This window comes from Olea europaea, chromosome 3, assembly GCF_002742605.1.
Source record: "Olea europaea var. sylvestris chromosome 3, O_europaea_v1, whole genome shotgun sequence".
Taxonomy (NCBI): domain Eukaryota; kingdom Viridiplantae; phylum Streptophyta; class Magnoliopsida; order Lamiales; family Oleaceae; genus Olea; species Olea europaea.
In genome coordinates this window covers 21,030,215-21,045,220 of record NC_036239.1, presented here as the reverse complement: position 1 = coordinate 21,045,220, position 15,006 = coordinate 21,030,215, and the positions used below count along the sequence as shown (strand labels likewise).

General features: G+C 35.8%; 1 protein-coding gene and 1 non-coding gene across 2 annotated transcripts; one reads left to right on the top strand and one right to left on the bottom strand.

Annotated features, from left to right (window-relative positions):
• Positions 1-12,389: 12,389 nt before the first annotated feature.
• On the bottom strand, positions 12,390-13,295 carry LOC111379852. The gene is made up of 2 exons (XM_023003288.1): positions 12,941-13,295; positions 12,390-12,760 (listed from the first exon to the last, which is right to left on the bottom strand). The coding sequence occupies exons 1-2, from the start codon at positions 13,293-13,295 to the stop codon at positions 12,390-12,392; spliced, it is 726 nt and encodes a 241-aa protein (XP_022859056.1).
• Positions 13,296-14,793: 1,498 nt separating this feature from the next.
• On the top strand, positions 14,794-14,865 carry TRNAE-UUC. Its single transcript has one exon. It is a non-coding gene; the product is annotated as a tRNA-Glu (tRNA).
• Positions 14,866-15,006: the final 141 nt, after the last annotated feature.

Genomic DNA, 15,006 nt, shown 5'->3' with positions numbered 1-15,006 from the left:
TTTAATTTTTACTTAACCAATTTCCGATCTTTCCTGTTAATTTGGAAACCAATTTCCAACAATCCCCCACATGAATGGAAATTCGAGTATGCAAATGATATGCGACATGATACATGCAATTGTAGAGAGAGAGCGGAGAAATATTGCATTGGGCAAAGTAGCTTCCGACTTTGAACTTTCCCTAGTGAAATATCATTGAGCTTACTTGGCTAGTTGTGAACGTGATGTCTTGAACCAACCAGCCGTTAGTGTAAGCCAAGACAACAATACTCACACAATTTCTTCCCTAATTCTGTTCTTGGTTCTCATGACTTGGTTCATTTTGGCCCTAAACCCCTCTTAGTTCTGCAAGTGTTTTAGAGAATTTAAGCGTTGAATAATTTTCATTGAAGCGACCTCACTTCACACTCACATAGGTGACCTCCTATTAAGAATATTCTGCTCTACTCCACTTGACTTAATCAAGATATAGGAATTATTAAAAGATTATCTTAACCTCTTCCAATTCTGCAGAAAGCACTTTGGTATCATAGGAATAAGTTAGGAAATTATTTTTTAAGTGCTTCATGAAATCATCATAACTTAGTTGTCCCTTTGAACCAAGATCTTGGGATCTTCAGTCAACAAGGTAGGATTACCATTACAAGGACTTTAACGTAGTAGACTTTAATCCCATTCCTCTCGATAGGCAACGTATTTGATCTCTTGACAAACCTTTCGTAAGCGGATCCGCAACATTCTCATTTGATTTCACATAATCTATAGAGATGACGCCCATTGAGATCAGTTGCTTAATGGTATTATGTCTCCGACGTATATGTCTAGACTTACCATCGTACATGTTGCTTTTAGCCCTTTCAATAGCCGATTGATTATCGCAGTGTATGCTTATGGTAGGTATCGACTTAGGCCAACATAGAATATCTTCTAAGAAATTTTGAAGCCATTCTGCATCTTCACCAGCTTTGTCCAAAGCAAAAAACTCTGATTCCATAGTTGATTGAGCTATACACGTTTGCTTTGAAGATTTCCATGAGATAGCAGCTCCACCAAGTGTAAACACATAGCCACTTATGGATTTGGAATCCTTCATATAGGATATCCAATTCGCGTCACAATATCCTTCTAATACCGCAAGATATTTTGTGAAATGTAATCCATAGGTCATGGTATACTTCAAGTACCTAAGAACCCTTATCAATGCCACCCAACGATCATGACTTAGATTATTCGTGAATCTACTAAATTTATTCATCGCAAACGCAATGTCCGGTTGAGTGCAGTTTGTAACATACATTAGACTGCCAATTATTTATGAATATCTTAGTTGTGACACGCTTTCTCCTTTATTTTTGACCAAGTGTAGACTTGTATCAATAAGAGTCTTTGCATGACTTTTTTCAAATACTTCAAACTTCTTAAGTATTTTCTCAACGTAATGAGATTGGAAAAGTACAATTTCTTCCGATGTTCGAGAGATCTTTATCCCTAGTATTACATTTGCCACACCCATGTCTTCATGTCAAAATGCCTTGTTAGCATTTTCTTGGTGTTTGTCAACATTTCGTGACTATTGCCCATTATCAACATATCGTCTACATATAGACATACTATCAAATAGGCATTTGGTGTATTTTTCACATATACACACTTGTCACATTCATTCATTTTAAATCCATTTGACAACATTGTTTTGTCAAACTTTTGGTGCCATTGCTTATGAACTTGTTTTAAGCCATATAAAGACTTAACAAGTTTACATACTTTATGACTTTCATTTGGAGACACGAACCCTTCAAGTTGTTTCATATATATCTCCTCCTCTAACTCACCGTTTAGGAATACCGTTTTTACATCCATTTGATAAATCTCAAGGTTATGTATTGCCGCAATTGCAATTAGCAACCTTATCGAGGTGATTCTCGTTACGGGTTAGTAGGTATCAAAGAAGTCAAGTCTTTCTTTTTGCCTATATCCTTTAGCAACCAATCTAGCCTTATATTTGTCAATGGATCCATCCGATTTCAATTTCTTTTTAAATATCCATTTACACTCTAAAGGCTTATTTCTGATAAGTAAATCTACCAATTTCCAAGTATGATTTTGTATTATGGAATCTATCTCGCTATTGATAGCTTCCTTCCAATCCGGTGCTTCCGGGGTAGACATCGCTTCCTCGTGAGTTCTTGGATAATTTTCTACCATATAAGTTAAAAAATCCTGACCAAATGATGTGGATGTTCTAGCCCTCTTACTGCGCTTTGGTTCTTCCTCATTTGAAGATCCATTTGCAGATTCATAAGTTCTCTTATTTGAACTTGACGTTTCCCTATCTTTGTAAGGAAATATGTTTTCAAAGAATACTGCATTCCTTGATTCAATTATGATACCCTTATGTACATCTTGAATATCGGATTTGTATACTAGGAAACGATATGCACTACTATTATTGGCGTATCCAATAAATATGTAATCGATCGTTTTGGGACCAATTTTAATTTGTTTAGGCTGGGTACTTCAACCTTTGCCAAACACCCCCACACTTTTCAATGTTCGTAGGAAGGAGAATGATATTTCCATAACTCATATGGAGTCTCTTCCATTTTCTAAAGCGGTATTCGATTGAGAAGACTATTTGTCGTTAAGATAGCCTCCCCCCCACAAGTTCTGAGGTAAAACCGAACTTATTAACATCGCATTCATCATCTCTTTAAGAGTTCGATTTTTGCATTCAGCAATTCCATTCGATTGAGGAGAGTATGAAGCCGTTGTTTGATGAATGATTCCATGTTCGGAACAGAATTCTTCAAACGGTGCCCCATATTCACCTCTTTGATCACGACGAATATTTTTAATTCGTTTGTCAAGTTGCGTTTCAACTTCAGCCTTATATTGTTTAAATACATTTAAGGTTTCGTCTTTGCTTCTTAAAAGAAAGACATAACAATACTTTGTACAATCAACGATAAAAGTTACAAAGTATTTCTTACCGTCTCGAGTTTAAACGAATTTTAAATCACATATATCACTATGGATTAATTATAGAGGTACCGTGTTCCTTTGAATTGAATGGAACAGTGTTTTAGCCAATTTTGCTTCAACACATATTTCGTATTTGTGATTAGGATCAATTTCAAGCGCTGGAATTAAACTTTGATTCATAAATTTGCGCAACGAATTATAATTCACATGTCCTAATCGATTATGTCATAAACAAGACTCAAGCAAGTAAACAAAATTTGTTACTTTATTCATAATGCCTTGTTTCGGTACAATAATTAGACCGTTCATCTTGAACATTCCGTCACATATGTGTCTTTTTCTTACATATATCTCATTCTTAGACAACACAAATTTATCCGATACAAATACAAGTTTGAAACCATTTTTACTAAGAAGAGATTCGGACACAAGATTCTTTTGAATATCTGGCACATGTAGGACGTTGTTGAGGACTAACTCTTTTCCAGATGTCATCTTTAAAGTGACTTTGCCTTGTCCATCAATCTTGGAACTTGCAGCGTTCCCCATGAATAGTTGTTCTCCTTTCAGTTCTTGATAGTTGGAGAAAATTTCCCTATCAGCACACACATGACGGGTTGCACCGGTATCTACCCACCATTCCCTTGAGTTTCCAACCATGTTGCATTCGGACACAACTGCAGATAGACTCATCTCCTGCATTCCTTCAGAAAGGTTGTCCTTCTCAATCATGTTGGCTTGAGCAGGTTTCCTAGGCTTTCGACATTCATTAGAATGATGTCCGGCCTTTCCACAATTATAGCATTTTCCTTTGAACTTTTTCGCCCAATCGTTTGAGATCTTTCGTTTCTTGTTCAAAGGCCTTTGTTCTATTTCAACAAAGTTTGATCCAAGTTGTTCAATAGGTTTCCTTTCATTTTGCCTATTGTCTTCTTCAATTCTCAAGCGGACGATCAATTCTTCCAAATTCATCTCCTTACGTTTGTGCTTAAGATAATTTTTGAAATCTCTCCACATAGGAGAGAGTTTCTCGATGATGGCAGCCACTTGAAAGGATTCACTTAGTTCCATCTTTTCGGCATGTATGTCATGCAAGAGGACTTGAATTTCTTGCACTTGGCTTATCACAGTTTTGGTATCTACCAGTTTGTAATCCAAAAACTTGCCCACAATGAACTTCTTGGTTCCGGCATCCTCGGTCTTGTATTTATTTTTCAAAGAATCCCACAATTCCTTGGCCGAGTTTTTAGAACTATACACCCCATATAGTGTATTGTCCAACCCATTCAAAATGTAGTTTTTGCATAGAAAGTTCGAGTGCTTCCATGCATCCAACGTAATAATCAACTCACGATTATTTTCTCCCTCTTGTACGGATGGTGCAGTTTCTTTTAAGAACTTCGCCAAATTGAGGGTAGTGAGATAGAATAACATCTTTTGTTGCCATCTCTTAAAATCCATGCCACTAAATTTTTTCGATTTTTCACAATGTGGGATTGAAGTGTTTATAGTCCTAGGCGTAACCATGTTTGTACTGTTTTGACTTGAAGCCTCTACAGTACTCATTTCTATTACAAAAACAGAAGATTATTACAACGCAGAGTAAGGGAAAGGAACGGTGCACAAAGACTATTCCAAAATGAATAACAAAGTATGGGTTAAACCAAAACAAAACCAAAACAACCACCGACAAATATTAGCTTAAGATTGTTGGTTTCGGAGTTTATGTGAGCGGTATGATGGTTGTTGATATTTGTATCAAAACAAGTCAATGTTTAACCCGCAGGAGTGTGATCAAACTATCGATATGTGAACTTGAAAGTGTTGTACAAAATCACAAAATCAAGGTATCAAAATGAAACAAGAAAAGGAGAAGAAAAAGAAATGAAATCCGAGGCAAGTGATGACACTTTCTCCTTAAGACAATATTGCCCCGCTATTGTGCTCACGATTGATGGCACTTGTCTCCCAAGATACAATGAATATTTAATCTTGTGGCACCACAAGAACCGGCGAACCCACGAAATTTCCCCCTCTACAAAGGGATTTTATGCAAGAAAAATGGAGAAAGATTTTGTAAGAGAAGAAAGAAATGAAATCCGAGGCAAGTGATGACACTTTCTCCTTAAGACAATATTGCCCCGCTATTGTGCTCACGATTGATGGCACTTGTCTCCCAAGATACAATGAATATTTAATCTTGTGGCACCACAAGAACCGGCGAACCCACGAAATTTCCCCCTCTACAAAGGGATTTTATGCAAGAAAAATGGAGAAAGATTTTGTAAGAGAAGAAAAGTGCTCAATGCAAAATATGAGTTGGTGTACCCTTAGGGATGTCCAAGGGGTCCTATTTATATAGGAGGAAAGGGTGTGGATGAAGTGGTGTGGACCAAATCGTGCAATCTTTCAAATAGTTACAATATTCCATCTTCGCTATCTTTTCGCTCCAGCAGTGCTTCAAAAATTCGAGCAGAACATACTTCGCTCGAATTTCGCTAGAGGGAGCGAGACTCTCGCTCGAGTGAACATCAAGCGACAGCGTATTTTAGCCCTTTTCCACCGTATTTTCCTCCAATCTTTGGACCGCAATTTCTCATTCACCTGAAATACAAGTTGGCCTTTTTACTTTTGTAATTTGACCATCGGATCAAGTCTGAATATTCGGCCGAAGTTGACACGTTAGTTACACTTTTCGATTTCAATTTTTACTTAACCAATTTTCAATCTTTCATGTTAATTTGGAAACCAATTTCCAACAGTATTTGCATGCACGTATGGAATATAATTCATGCACTAATTTATCCAACACTCTTAAGACGGAGTATCTTGTGCATATCATTTTGTATTTGAAAAAGGAATCATGAGATTGAAATGGTTCAAAATTAAAATGCATTTATTGATCGGAAAATTGATATTAGCACGCGGTTGGATTATAAATTAGCATTTGTTATACATTTAATATTTGACTGTTAAACATTCAGTTTATTGGGCATGCTTCTTGTTTGATTAGACAATGTAGTAAAGAATTTGAATATCACTTTGCATACGGTCGTTTGGCATACATATGACATTTCTTTGACATAATTTGCATTGTTATTGAAATTTACCAGATGCTGTCCATCCATATATAAGCCGAATGAAGTATTTCTTTAGTTCCATGTTTATATATTCAAGAAGTAATATTAAAGGGACTAAGGGCAAGAAGGGTCTTTTTAATATTGCCTGATTTTAAGAACCTCCAATGTTGTGGAAAAATGTTTTAATTCCAATTGGAGGCGGCGGTGGAAGGTGCCCACTTATGGTAGTTCTGATGAATGTCGCTTGTGATGGTAAATGGCCACTTCTTTGGGTAGTCAAGAAAGAAATTGGTTTTCTAAGGCTGTTGTATATACCTACTACAGAAGAACATGTTTGTTGGGTTTTTGATACCCAATAATCCCGGGCGATGATGTTAAACAGTGTCGGATAGTCGGATTAGATTTCATAGGCTTCGGCCAATGATTGAAATATTTATTAACACACTCGATTAATTGGCTCAACCCGAAAAACAACTTGAGGGTCGTTTGAAGCAACTTAATATAGTTAATGTTGCTCACGGCCCATTTACTTCTTGGACGGCTCAATTTGTGTTCCCCCCCAAACCTATATATTGCTTTCATTTGTGAAGGAGCTGCGTGTGTGTGCAATTGAAAAGAGGCAGCCTACATTTTTCTCTAGTTTTCTCTCTTGAGCCAAAAACTGAATCTGTCTTCCTCTATTCTTTGTGATTCATTGCAACCACCATATTGTGTTCTTTGTGACCACATTGAGTTGAGAAATCGAAGTAAGAATCGTTGTTTGGGTTGGAGCCTTTGTAGGTGTGTTTAATAAGATAGAGATTGGTTAAACTGAGCCCGATTTTGTACTTGGAGTTTGGTGGAAATCAACCCTACAATGTTCTTGTTGAGAAGCATTAAATATGAAAGTCTGCATATTAATTGGGTCTTTGGAAAGAGGAACACTAATCTGGAAGTATGGTGCATATCTATCCACACATAAGAAGAAACTGTTTGATTCAGGCATTTTATTGACTTTGAATTGCCTCCGTAAAAAATTATGTTTGAATTCAATGGTGCAAAGGTGAATTTTTAAATTCGATCATATTTGTTGAGTTTAATATCCAATACATGAAAAGTGGCTGTTAAATGTTTTATTTGGGGATTGTTTGGTAGTGATTATAAGAATTGATTTTTTGATCATTAGAGAGAAAAGTGAATCCAACATGTGACGAAGAAGTCAAAAATGACGGTTAGAATAGTGAAATATGTTCAAAAAATTGATTTTTTTGGGATGAAAAATTGCTAACAGACGGGAGCTTTTGAACTTTTATTGTGATCTTATATGATTTGAAAATTGTATGCAGTTAATGGCCCAAATGATTTTAGACTTTGTTAACCGTGTATAGAACACGTTTGTTCATGATGGCTCAATTGTAGTAAATTGAAACCAAATGGCACTAGCCACTAGAGACTCACTGGTGAAAAGTCACTAGGTTGATGGGCTGATGTTGGGTTTGGCTAAAGTGGCTGAACTTTAAATGAGTTCATGCACACTACATTGTTAATTTCATATGTGCCCAAAAGTTGTGGGGGGTAGCGCTTCGTCGTATTATTGCGTGCTTTTCCATGGAGGCATAACTTACGATCCGACAAATGCGGTTTAAACGAACTAGAACTAGGTCTATGTATTGACCGTGATGTGATCAAATTAAAATTTGATTAATGACGGTAGTAAAATGGGGCTGTAATATTATTAAATATGAAAGTGCATGGACTTTCATTAGATATTGACATTCCTAGTCATTTATATCTTGACTAGAGGTAGAATAAAATTATTTATTCGGTGGATAAATATAATTAACGATATGATCAAACTTTATATAATTAGATTACTATTATGTGGCAAATAAATTGATAGCTAAATCTTTCTTTAAATTCTGTCAAAATAATTTCCAAATTATTTTTGTGCTTCACCTTTGATATTTTGTGTTCAATATATTCATATTCAAAAGAGTACAGTCAAGCGTTGCTTCGCGCGGTAAAATTAATATTGTGCTATATTATTTTTGGAAGAAACATTGTATTTTGGAAGATGAACGTGTTGGAAATTGATGAAGAGAGGAAAAGAATAACAACTAATAACCAGTAACAAAATACTGCAACAAATCTGGAACAAAGTGATCACGAACAAATTAATGTAACACCGAAGGCTTGAACACGACATCGCTGTCCTCAAACTGTATTTGCCCCCTTTCCTTTGTATGAGATGCTTCAAGGGATTGCCGACAAATGGTTTGTAAGATTATAACAAGCCTTGTAAGAGATTAACACCAAAGCACAAGTGTTATCTCTCAAAACTTGAAGAACACAATGAGGGTTTTTGAATATGAATAAAATCAGAATTTGATCTTTGTTTTGGAATGACAAAGTTTCTCAAATATTTTTCAATTAAATTTGCCTTCAATAGGGATCCACTATTTATAGGCAAGCCTCAAATGCACGAAAAGGTGCCAAAACATGAGCCAAATAGTCACCAAGTTCGAATTGGCAACGGCTAAAAACGGAAAAAAATGGTCACAAATTAATACCGTGCGGTCGCATGGTACAAAACCGTACGATCGCATGGTTATATTAAACAGGGGATTTAATTCCCTGGAGAGAGCCGTACGGCCGCAAGGCATTTTGCCTGTGCAATTTTTGGCCTTCATCTGTTTTTTCTTTCTTTTATTCCAAACGCCACACCTTTTGATTTTTGAACAATTTCTCAACAATTCCCCACTTGTTCAAAACTCAATAAGGTCTCTCAATTGCAAATGTGCGATACTAATGTCTAAGGATTAGATATCTTTCGATTTGAATCTATCTATAGTGTAATTCCTACAAAGTAAAGTCGAAATCAAATGTAGCCGTAGCTTTGAACCAGTTATTCCATATGACAATATCAGTAAGAACACACACATGAGCATCATGTGTTCTCAAGTTCCTCAATCTTGCTTAGTACTTTTTATGGCCTTGCACTTATCCTTGTCAACAAACTTTTAAGAGAGAAACTCCAACTCTCAATTGAGGCAACACCACCTCGAAGTTTGTATAAGTAAAGTTCTTCCAGCATCTTTGTTACTTTTAGAGATGCTTGTGTTTTAGCATTGAACTTTATTAAGAGTTCAAGGCTCAACCCTCACTTCAGTAACAACCAACATTATTTTTCTTTAGGATAGGATTATCGCGGATTTTTTATAATGCTGCAACTATCCACATATCGAACGACTTGATGTTACCCTTTGAACCCATGGATTATCCCTTTGAGTAAGTGATGGGTAGGGTTGCCGTCATTGGTGAATCTTTATGGTTTGGGAGTTTCAATCCCATCCTACTCGAAGTAGATGTCACTAAATCTCTATTTAGTGGTTTAGTTAAAGGATCCGCTAGATTCTCTATAGACTTAACATAATTTAGGGAAATTATTTCATCTTTGATTAATTTCCTTATGTAGTCGTGTCTTAGACTTATATGTCTAGACTTCCCGTTATATACCTCATTGTATGCTTTAGCTAATGTGGCTTGACTATCACACGTGATAGGTATAGAGGAAATGCCCTTCATTCCCAACGGTATCTTATAAAAGAAATCCTTAAGCCACTTAGCCTCTTTCCCAGTCTCCGACAACGCTACAAATTCGGATTCCATAATTGAGTGTGTTATGCGTGTTTGTTTCTTTGACTTCCAAGAAACTACACCTCCTCCTAGAGTGAACACCCAACTCGATGTGGATTTACTTTCTCCCGTGCTAGATATCTAACTAGTATCGGTAAATCCTTCCAACACAGCCGGGAATTTAGTGTATTGCAGGCCTAAGTTCTTGGTCTTCTTTAAATATCCAAGAACTCTCCCAATAGTCTTCCAATGTTCATTGCTCGGATTGCTAGTAAACCTACTAAGTTTACTTATTGCATAGGCTTCATCCGGTCTTGTGCATTGTACTGAATACATAAGACTTCCTATGACACTTGCATATTCCAATTGAGCAATCGCCCTTCCATCGTTCTTTACTAATTTCATAATCGGATCAATTGGGGTACTGTACTCTTTTACGTTCAAATGTTTGAACTTGTTTATCACATTCTCAATATAATGTGATTGACTTAGATAGTAACCCCACTAGTCTTTGTGACTTTGATACCTAAGATGGTATCCACTTTTTCAAGATCCTTCATTTTGAATGTGGAAGATAGAAACATCTTCGTTTCTTTTATTCTGTTTATGTGATTAATAATAATCAACATATCATCGACATACAAACAAATAAATGTCACACGATCATTACATATTTTAGAGTATTGACATCTATCCACACTATTATGTTTGAAGCCTAATGATATAATTGCTAAGTCAAATTTCTCATGCCACTTTTTAGGTGCCTGTTTTAGTACGTATAGTGATTTTACCAACTTGCACACTTTATGTTCATTTTCAGGTAGAGCAAATCCTTCAGGTTGCTCCATATAGACCTCCTCATCGAGATCTCCATTTAAGAATGCCGTTTTGACATCCATTTGATGAACTTGCAAGTCATAAATTGATGCTAGTGCGAATAAAATCCTTATTGATGTTATTCTTGCTATCGGAGCATAAGTATCGAAATAATCAATTCCTTCTCTTTGTCGAAATCATTTGGCTACTAATCTAGCCTTGAAAGTATTTAGGGTACCATCAACGTAATATTTCCTCCTAAATACCCATTTGCACTCAATAGGTTTGGACCTAGGTGGCAAATCGACAAGTTCCCAAGTATTATTTGACATAATTGAATCCATTTTATCTTTAATTGCATCTTTCCAAAACATGCTATCACGAGAAGCCATAGCTTCCCTAAATGTTTTAGGATCCGTTTCAACTTGCAGAACAAATGGAATTGTTCTTTCAACATTCATCTCATTTCCTTCTATTGAATAAAAGGAAATAAGTTGAGAATTAATTTCATCCAGTCCTAAAGACTTTTCAATCCGAGTTCTTTTGGTTCTTCGTGGTTCACTTGATTCTTCAACATCTTTTGAAGACGTTTCACCTTGTGTTCCACTTGAGCTAGGGATATCTATTTGATTTTCCCTTAATTCATTATCCGAAGATAGCGAATTCTCAAAGAACTCCACATCACTTGATTCAATTATTACATTGGTCTCCAAGTTCAACAACATATAAGATTTGCTATTACTAGCATATCCTATAAAGGCACACTTTATGCCTCTTGGACCCAACTTGGTCCTATTTGGGTTCGTGTTCTTGCAATAGGCAAGACACCCCCACACTTTGAAGTATCCAATGTTTGGTTTTCTTCATTTCCACAATTCATAAGGAGAAACATTAGTATGTTTAGAAGGAATCCTATTCGATATTCTTTTTGCACTTACTAAGGCTTCACCCCACAGATTATATGACAACTTAGCATAAGTAAGCATGACATTAACCATCGCAACTAATATTTTATTTTTCCTTTCAACCAAACCATTTTGTTCAGGTGTTCTAGGTGCAGAACTTTGGTGAATTATGCCATGTTGTTCACAAAATGAATTAAAATCATTAGAAAAGTATTCACCACCCCTATCATTTCTTAGGGTCTTTATTTTCTAGTCTAAGTGATTTTCAACTTCATTCCTATAAGTCTTAAACATATTAAAGGCCTCATTTTATGCTTCATCAAATAGACATAGGTAAATCTAGAATAATCATCAATGAAAGTTATGAAATACCTATTTCCACCTCTTGTTAGCATGCCATTCAATTCACATATATCGGAGTAAATTAATTCTAATATGCTAGAGGTCCTCTTAACACTTTTGTAAGGCCTTTTAACCATTTTTTATTCTACACATGTTTTGCATTTTATGGCATCATTTTCATCATAAGAAATTAAGTCACAACTTTTCATACGTTTCATAGTACTTTTACCTATGTGACCTAATCTAGCATGCCATAAAGAAAAAAATCAACCATGTAAGCAAAATTAACTTTATTTATTTTACTGTCAATAGTACATAGTTTGACCATTCCTTCACAAGAATAACCCTTTCCAACAAATTTTCCGTTGAGAGATAATACAAGTTTACCGGACTCAAAGACACTTTTAATGCCCAATTTTTCTAAGAGATTTCCACTCACTAGGTTCCTATTCATATCCGGAACAAATAGTATATTTGTAAGAGTAACGGTTTTCCTAGAAGTGAAGATAATGTCTACACTTCCTTTTCCAATCACTTTGGATCGCACCTCATTACCTATTTGGATCTCTTGGTCTCCATCCACTTCATTGTATGTTATGAATAAAGATTTGTCATATGATACATGTTCCGTGGCACAAGTATCATACCATCAGTCGGGAGCCTTTCCCTTAATAGCATTTATCTCGCTTACGGTGGCCACAATCCTTTCGTTTTGGATGGAATTCACATTACCTTCAGAGGTGTTGTGTTTCCGGTGTCTACAATCTTTTGCGTAGTGTCCAGATTTTTCACACACAAAGCATCCTCCTTTAGTCTTCTTCTTGAACTTATTAATGTTCTTTGAAGGCTTCCTTTTGTTGGACTTTGGCGGTTCGAATTTCTCTACAGCATTTACTTTGGAAGTGCCCTCATGAGAATCATTTTTGTCACGCATTCTCGACTCTTCCTCAATTCGAAGATATTTTTGCAATTGTTTCAAAGAATAATCTTTGGAACTATGCATTATTTTCTTTCGGTATCCTTTCCAAGTTCCGAAAAGTTTGGCAATTATAGCCCCCACTTGAAAGGTCTTCGGTATTTCGATTTTTACCGCCTTCAACTTATTGACAATCACTTGCATTTCATGTATTTGGGGTAGAAGGGGAATACTTTCCAAGAACTTAAAATCAAAATATTTAGAAATTAAAAATTTCTTGGTACCTTCTTCTTTCGGTTTATATTTGTTTTCCAAGGCTTCCCAAATTTCTTTCGCCGATGTTGTGTTTGTATATAAATCATACAAACGATCCGAAAGTGCATTGAGAATGTGACCGTGACAAATAAGTTCATCTTCTTGGCGCTTTTGTCTTTCATTTCTAACGGTTTCAGTTTCTTCATTTGTTGGTTCCGATAGTGATGCCAAATCCGGATCTAGAATATAGAATATCTTTAGTGCAGTAAGGGGAAACTTTAATTTGTCTTTCCATCGCGTGTAGTTCGTTCCATCGAACCAATCCAACCACACCAAGTCTTGATTCATTAATTTGATTGTTGCCAAAGTTGTCTCATTCTCCATTGCACAAATACAGTTTGAGATTGCTGGAAATTGATGAAGAAAGGAAAAGAATAACAACTAATAACCAACAACAAAATACTGCAACAAATCTGGAACAAAGTGATCATGAACAAATTAATGTAATATCGAAGGCTTGAACATGATATCGCTGTCTTTAAACTGTATTTGCCCCCTTTCCTTTGTATGGGATGCTTCAAGGGATCGCCGGCAAATGGTTTGTAAGATTATAACAAGCCTTGTAAGAGATTAACCCCAAAGCACAAGTATTATCTCCCAAAACTTGAAGAACACAATGAGGGTTTTTGAATATGAATAAAATCAGAATTTGATCTTTGTTTTGGAATGATAATGTTTCTCAAATATTTTTCAATTAAATTTGCCTTCAATAGGGATCCACTATTTATAGGCAAGCCTCAAATGCACGAAAATGTGCCAAAACATGAGCCAAAAAGTCACCAAGTTTGAATTGGCAACGGCTAAAAAGGGGAAAAAATGGTCACAAATTAATACCGTGCGGCCGCATGATTATATTAAACAGGGGATTTAATTCCCCGGAGAGAGCCGTGTGACCGCACAGGCCAAATTTTTGGCCTTCATCCGTTTTTTCTCCCTTTCATTCCAAACACCACACCTTTTGATTTTTGAACAATTTCTCAACAGAACGTTCGTTAGATCCTGTTAGGACCAGTGCTGGGGGCGAAACCCGTCTCAAGGAGATTTGTATTCCATACCTCACTTCAATTTATCTCCTTTGGTTTTTGCATTTTCTATACTTGAGTAAGTAGTGATTTGCTTATTATTATGCATGTACTATGATTCAGTGAGTAGTTACTTTGGTATTTGCATGTACGTGTTTTTTATTAACGGAATATAATTTATAAACTAATTTATCCAACAAGAGATGGGTAATACCATTTCAGCAAATGTAACAACATTACGGCATTTTCCATAATCTATCTGACTATCTCCATCCTGCAACTATCGTAACCCATAAAAATACCTTAACTTAAACATAAAAGAAAGCTATCATAACAACATAAATTACATTTGGGGTACAGATGATTTCATATGAATTCACCAAATGCCCATTATAAATTTCCAATTTTTAAGCTATATCAACTGCCGCCGCATAATTAATTTTTGATATATGGAAAAAGTATAAATTTTCACACAGGCAAGCAAGGAAAGGGCTAAAAAATGGGGAAACTTTCCTCGAAAAATGACTTACGAAAAATTTAGACCTAAAAACTAGAAGGTGGAAATATGGTGGTAATATTATTATTAATTTTGAAGACATGGTAGGGTAGGGCAATATGAATAATTCAATTTGATTTTTCTGCGTGAAATAAAATATCAAGTTCCGTTATTTACGATTGACTTACTATAGATAATTTTATTAATCCATTTAGTAATCTTCCACGATAATCGAAATGTGCTGATGTATTGTATGTAATCTTCTATAAACAAGAAAAAGTCATTGCACTATAGTTTCAATCAATCCATTGTCGTCCAGCGGTTAGGATATCTGGCTTTCACCCAGGAGACCCGGGTTCGATTCCCGGCAATGGAACTTTTTCCCCCTTTGAATGCCTGTCAACGGTACTTAAAACTTTTTCCAGTATAATTTTCTTCAGTCATCGAACTTGTATTTGCTCATTTTTTTTATTCATCAAATTGCAAGATGTGGTACATGATAAATCTTCATTTGTTT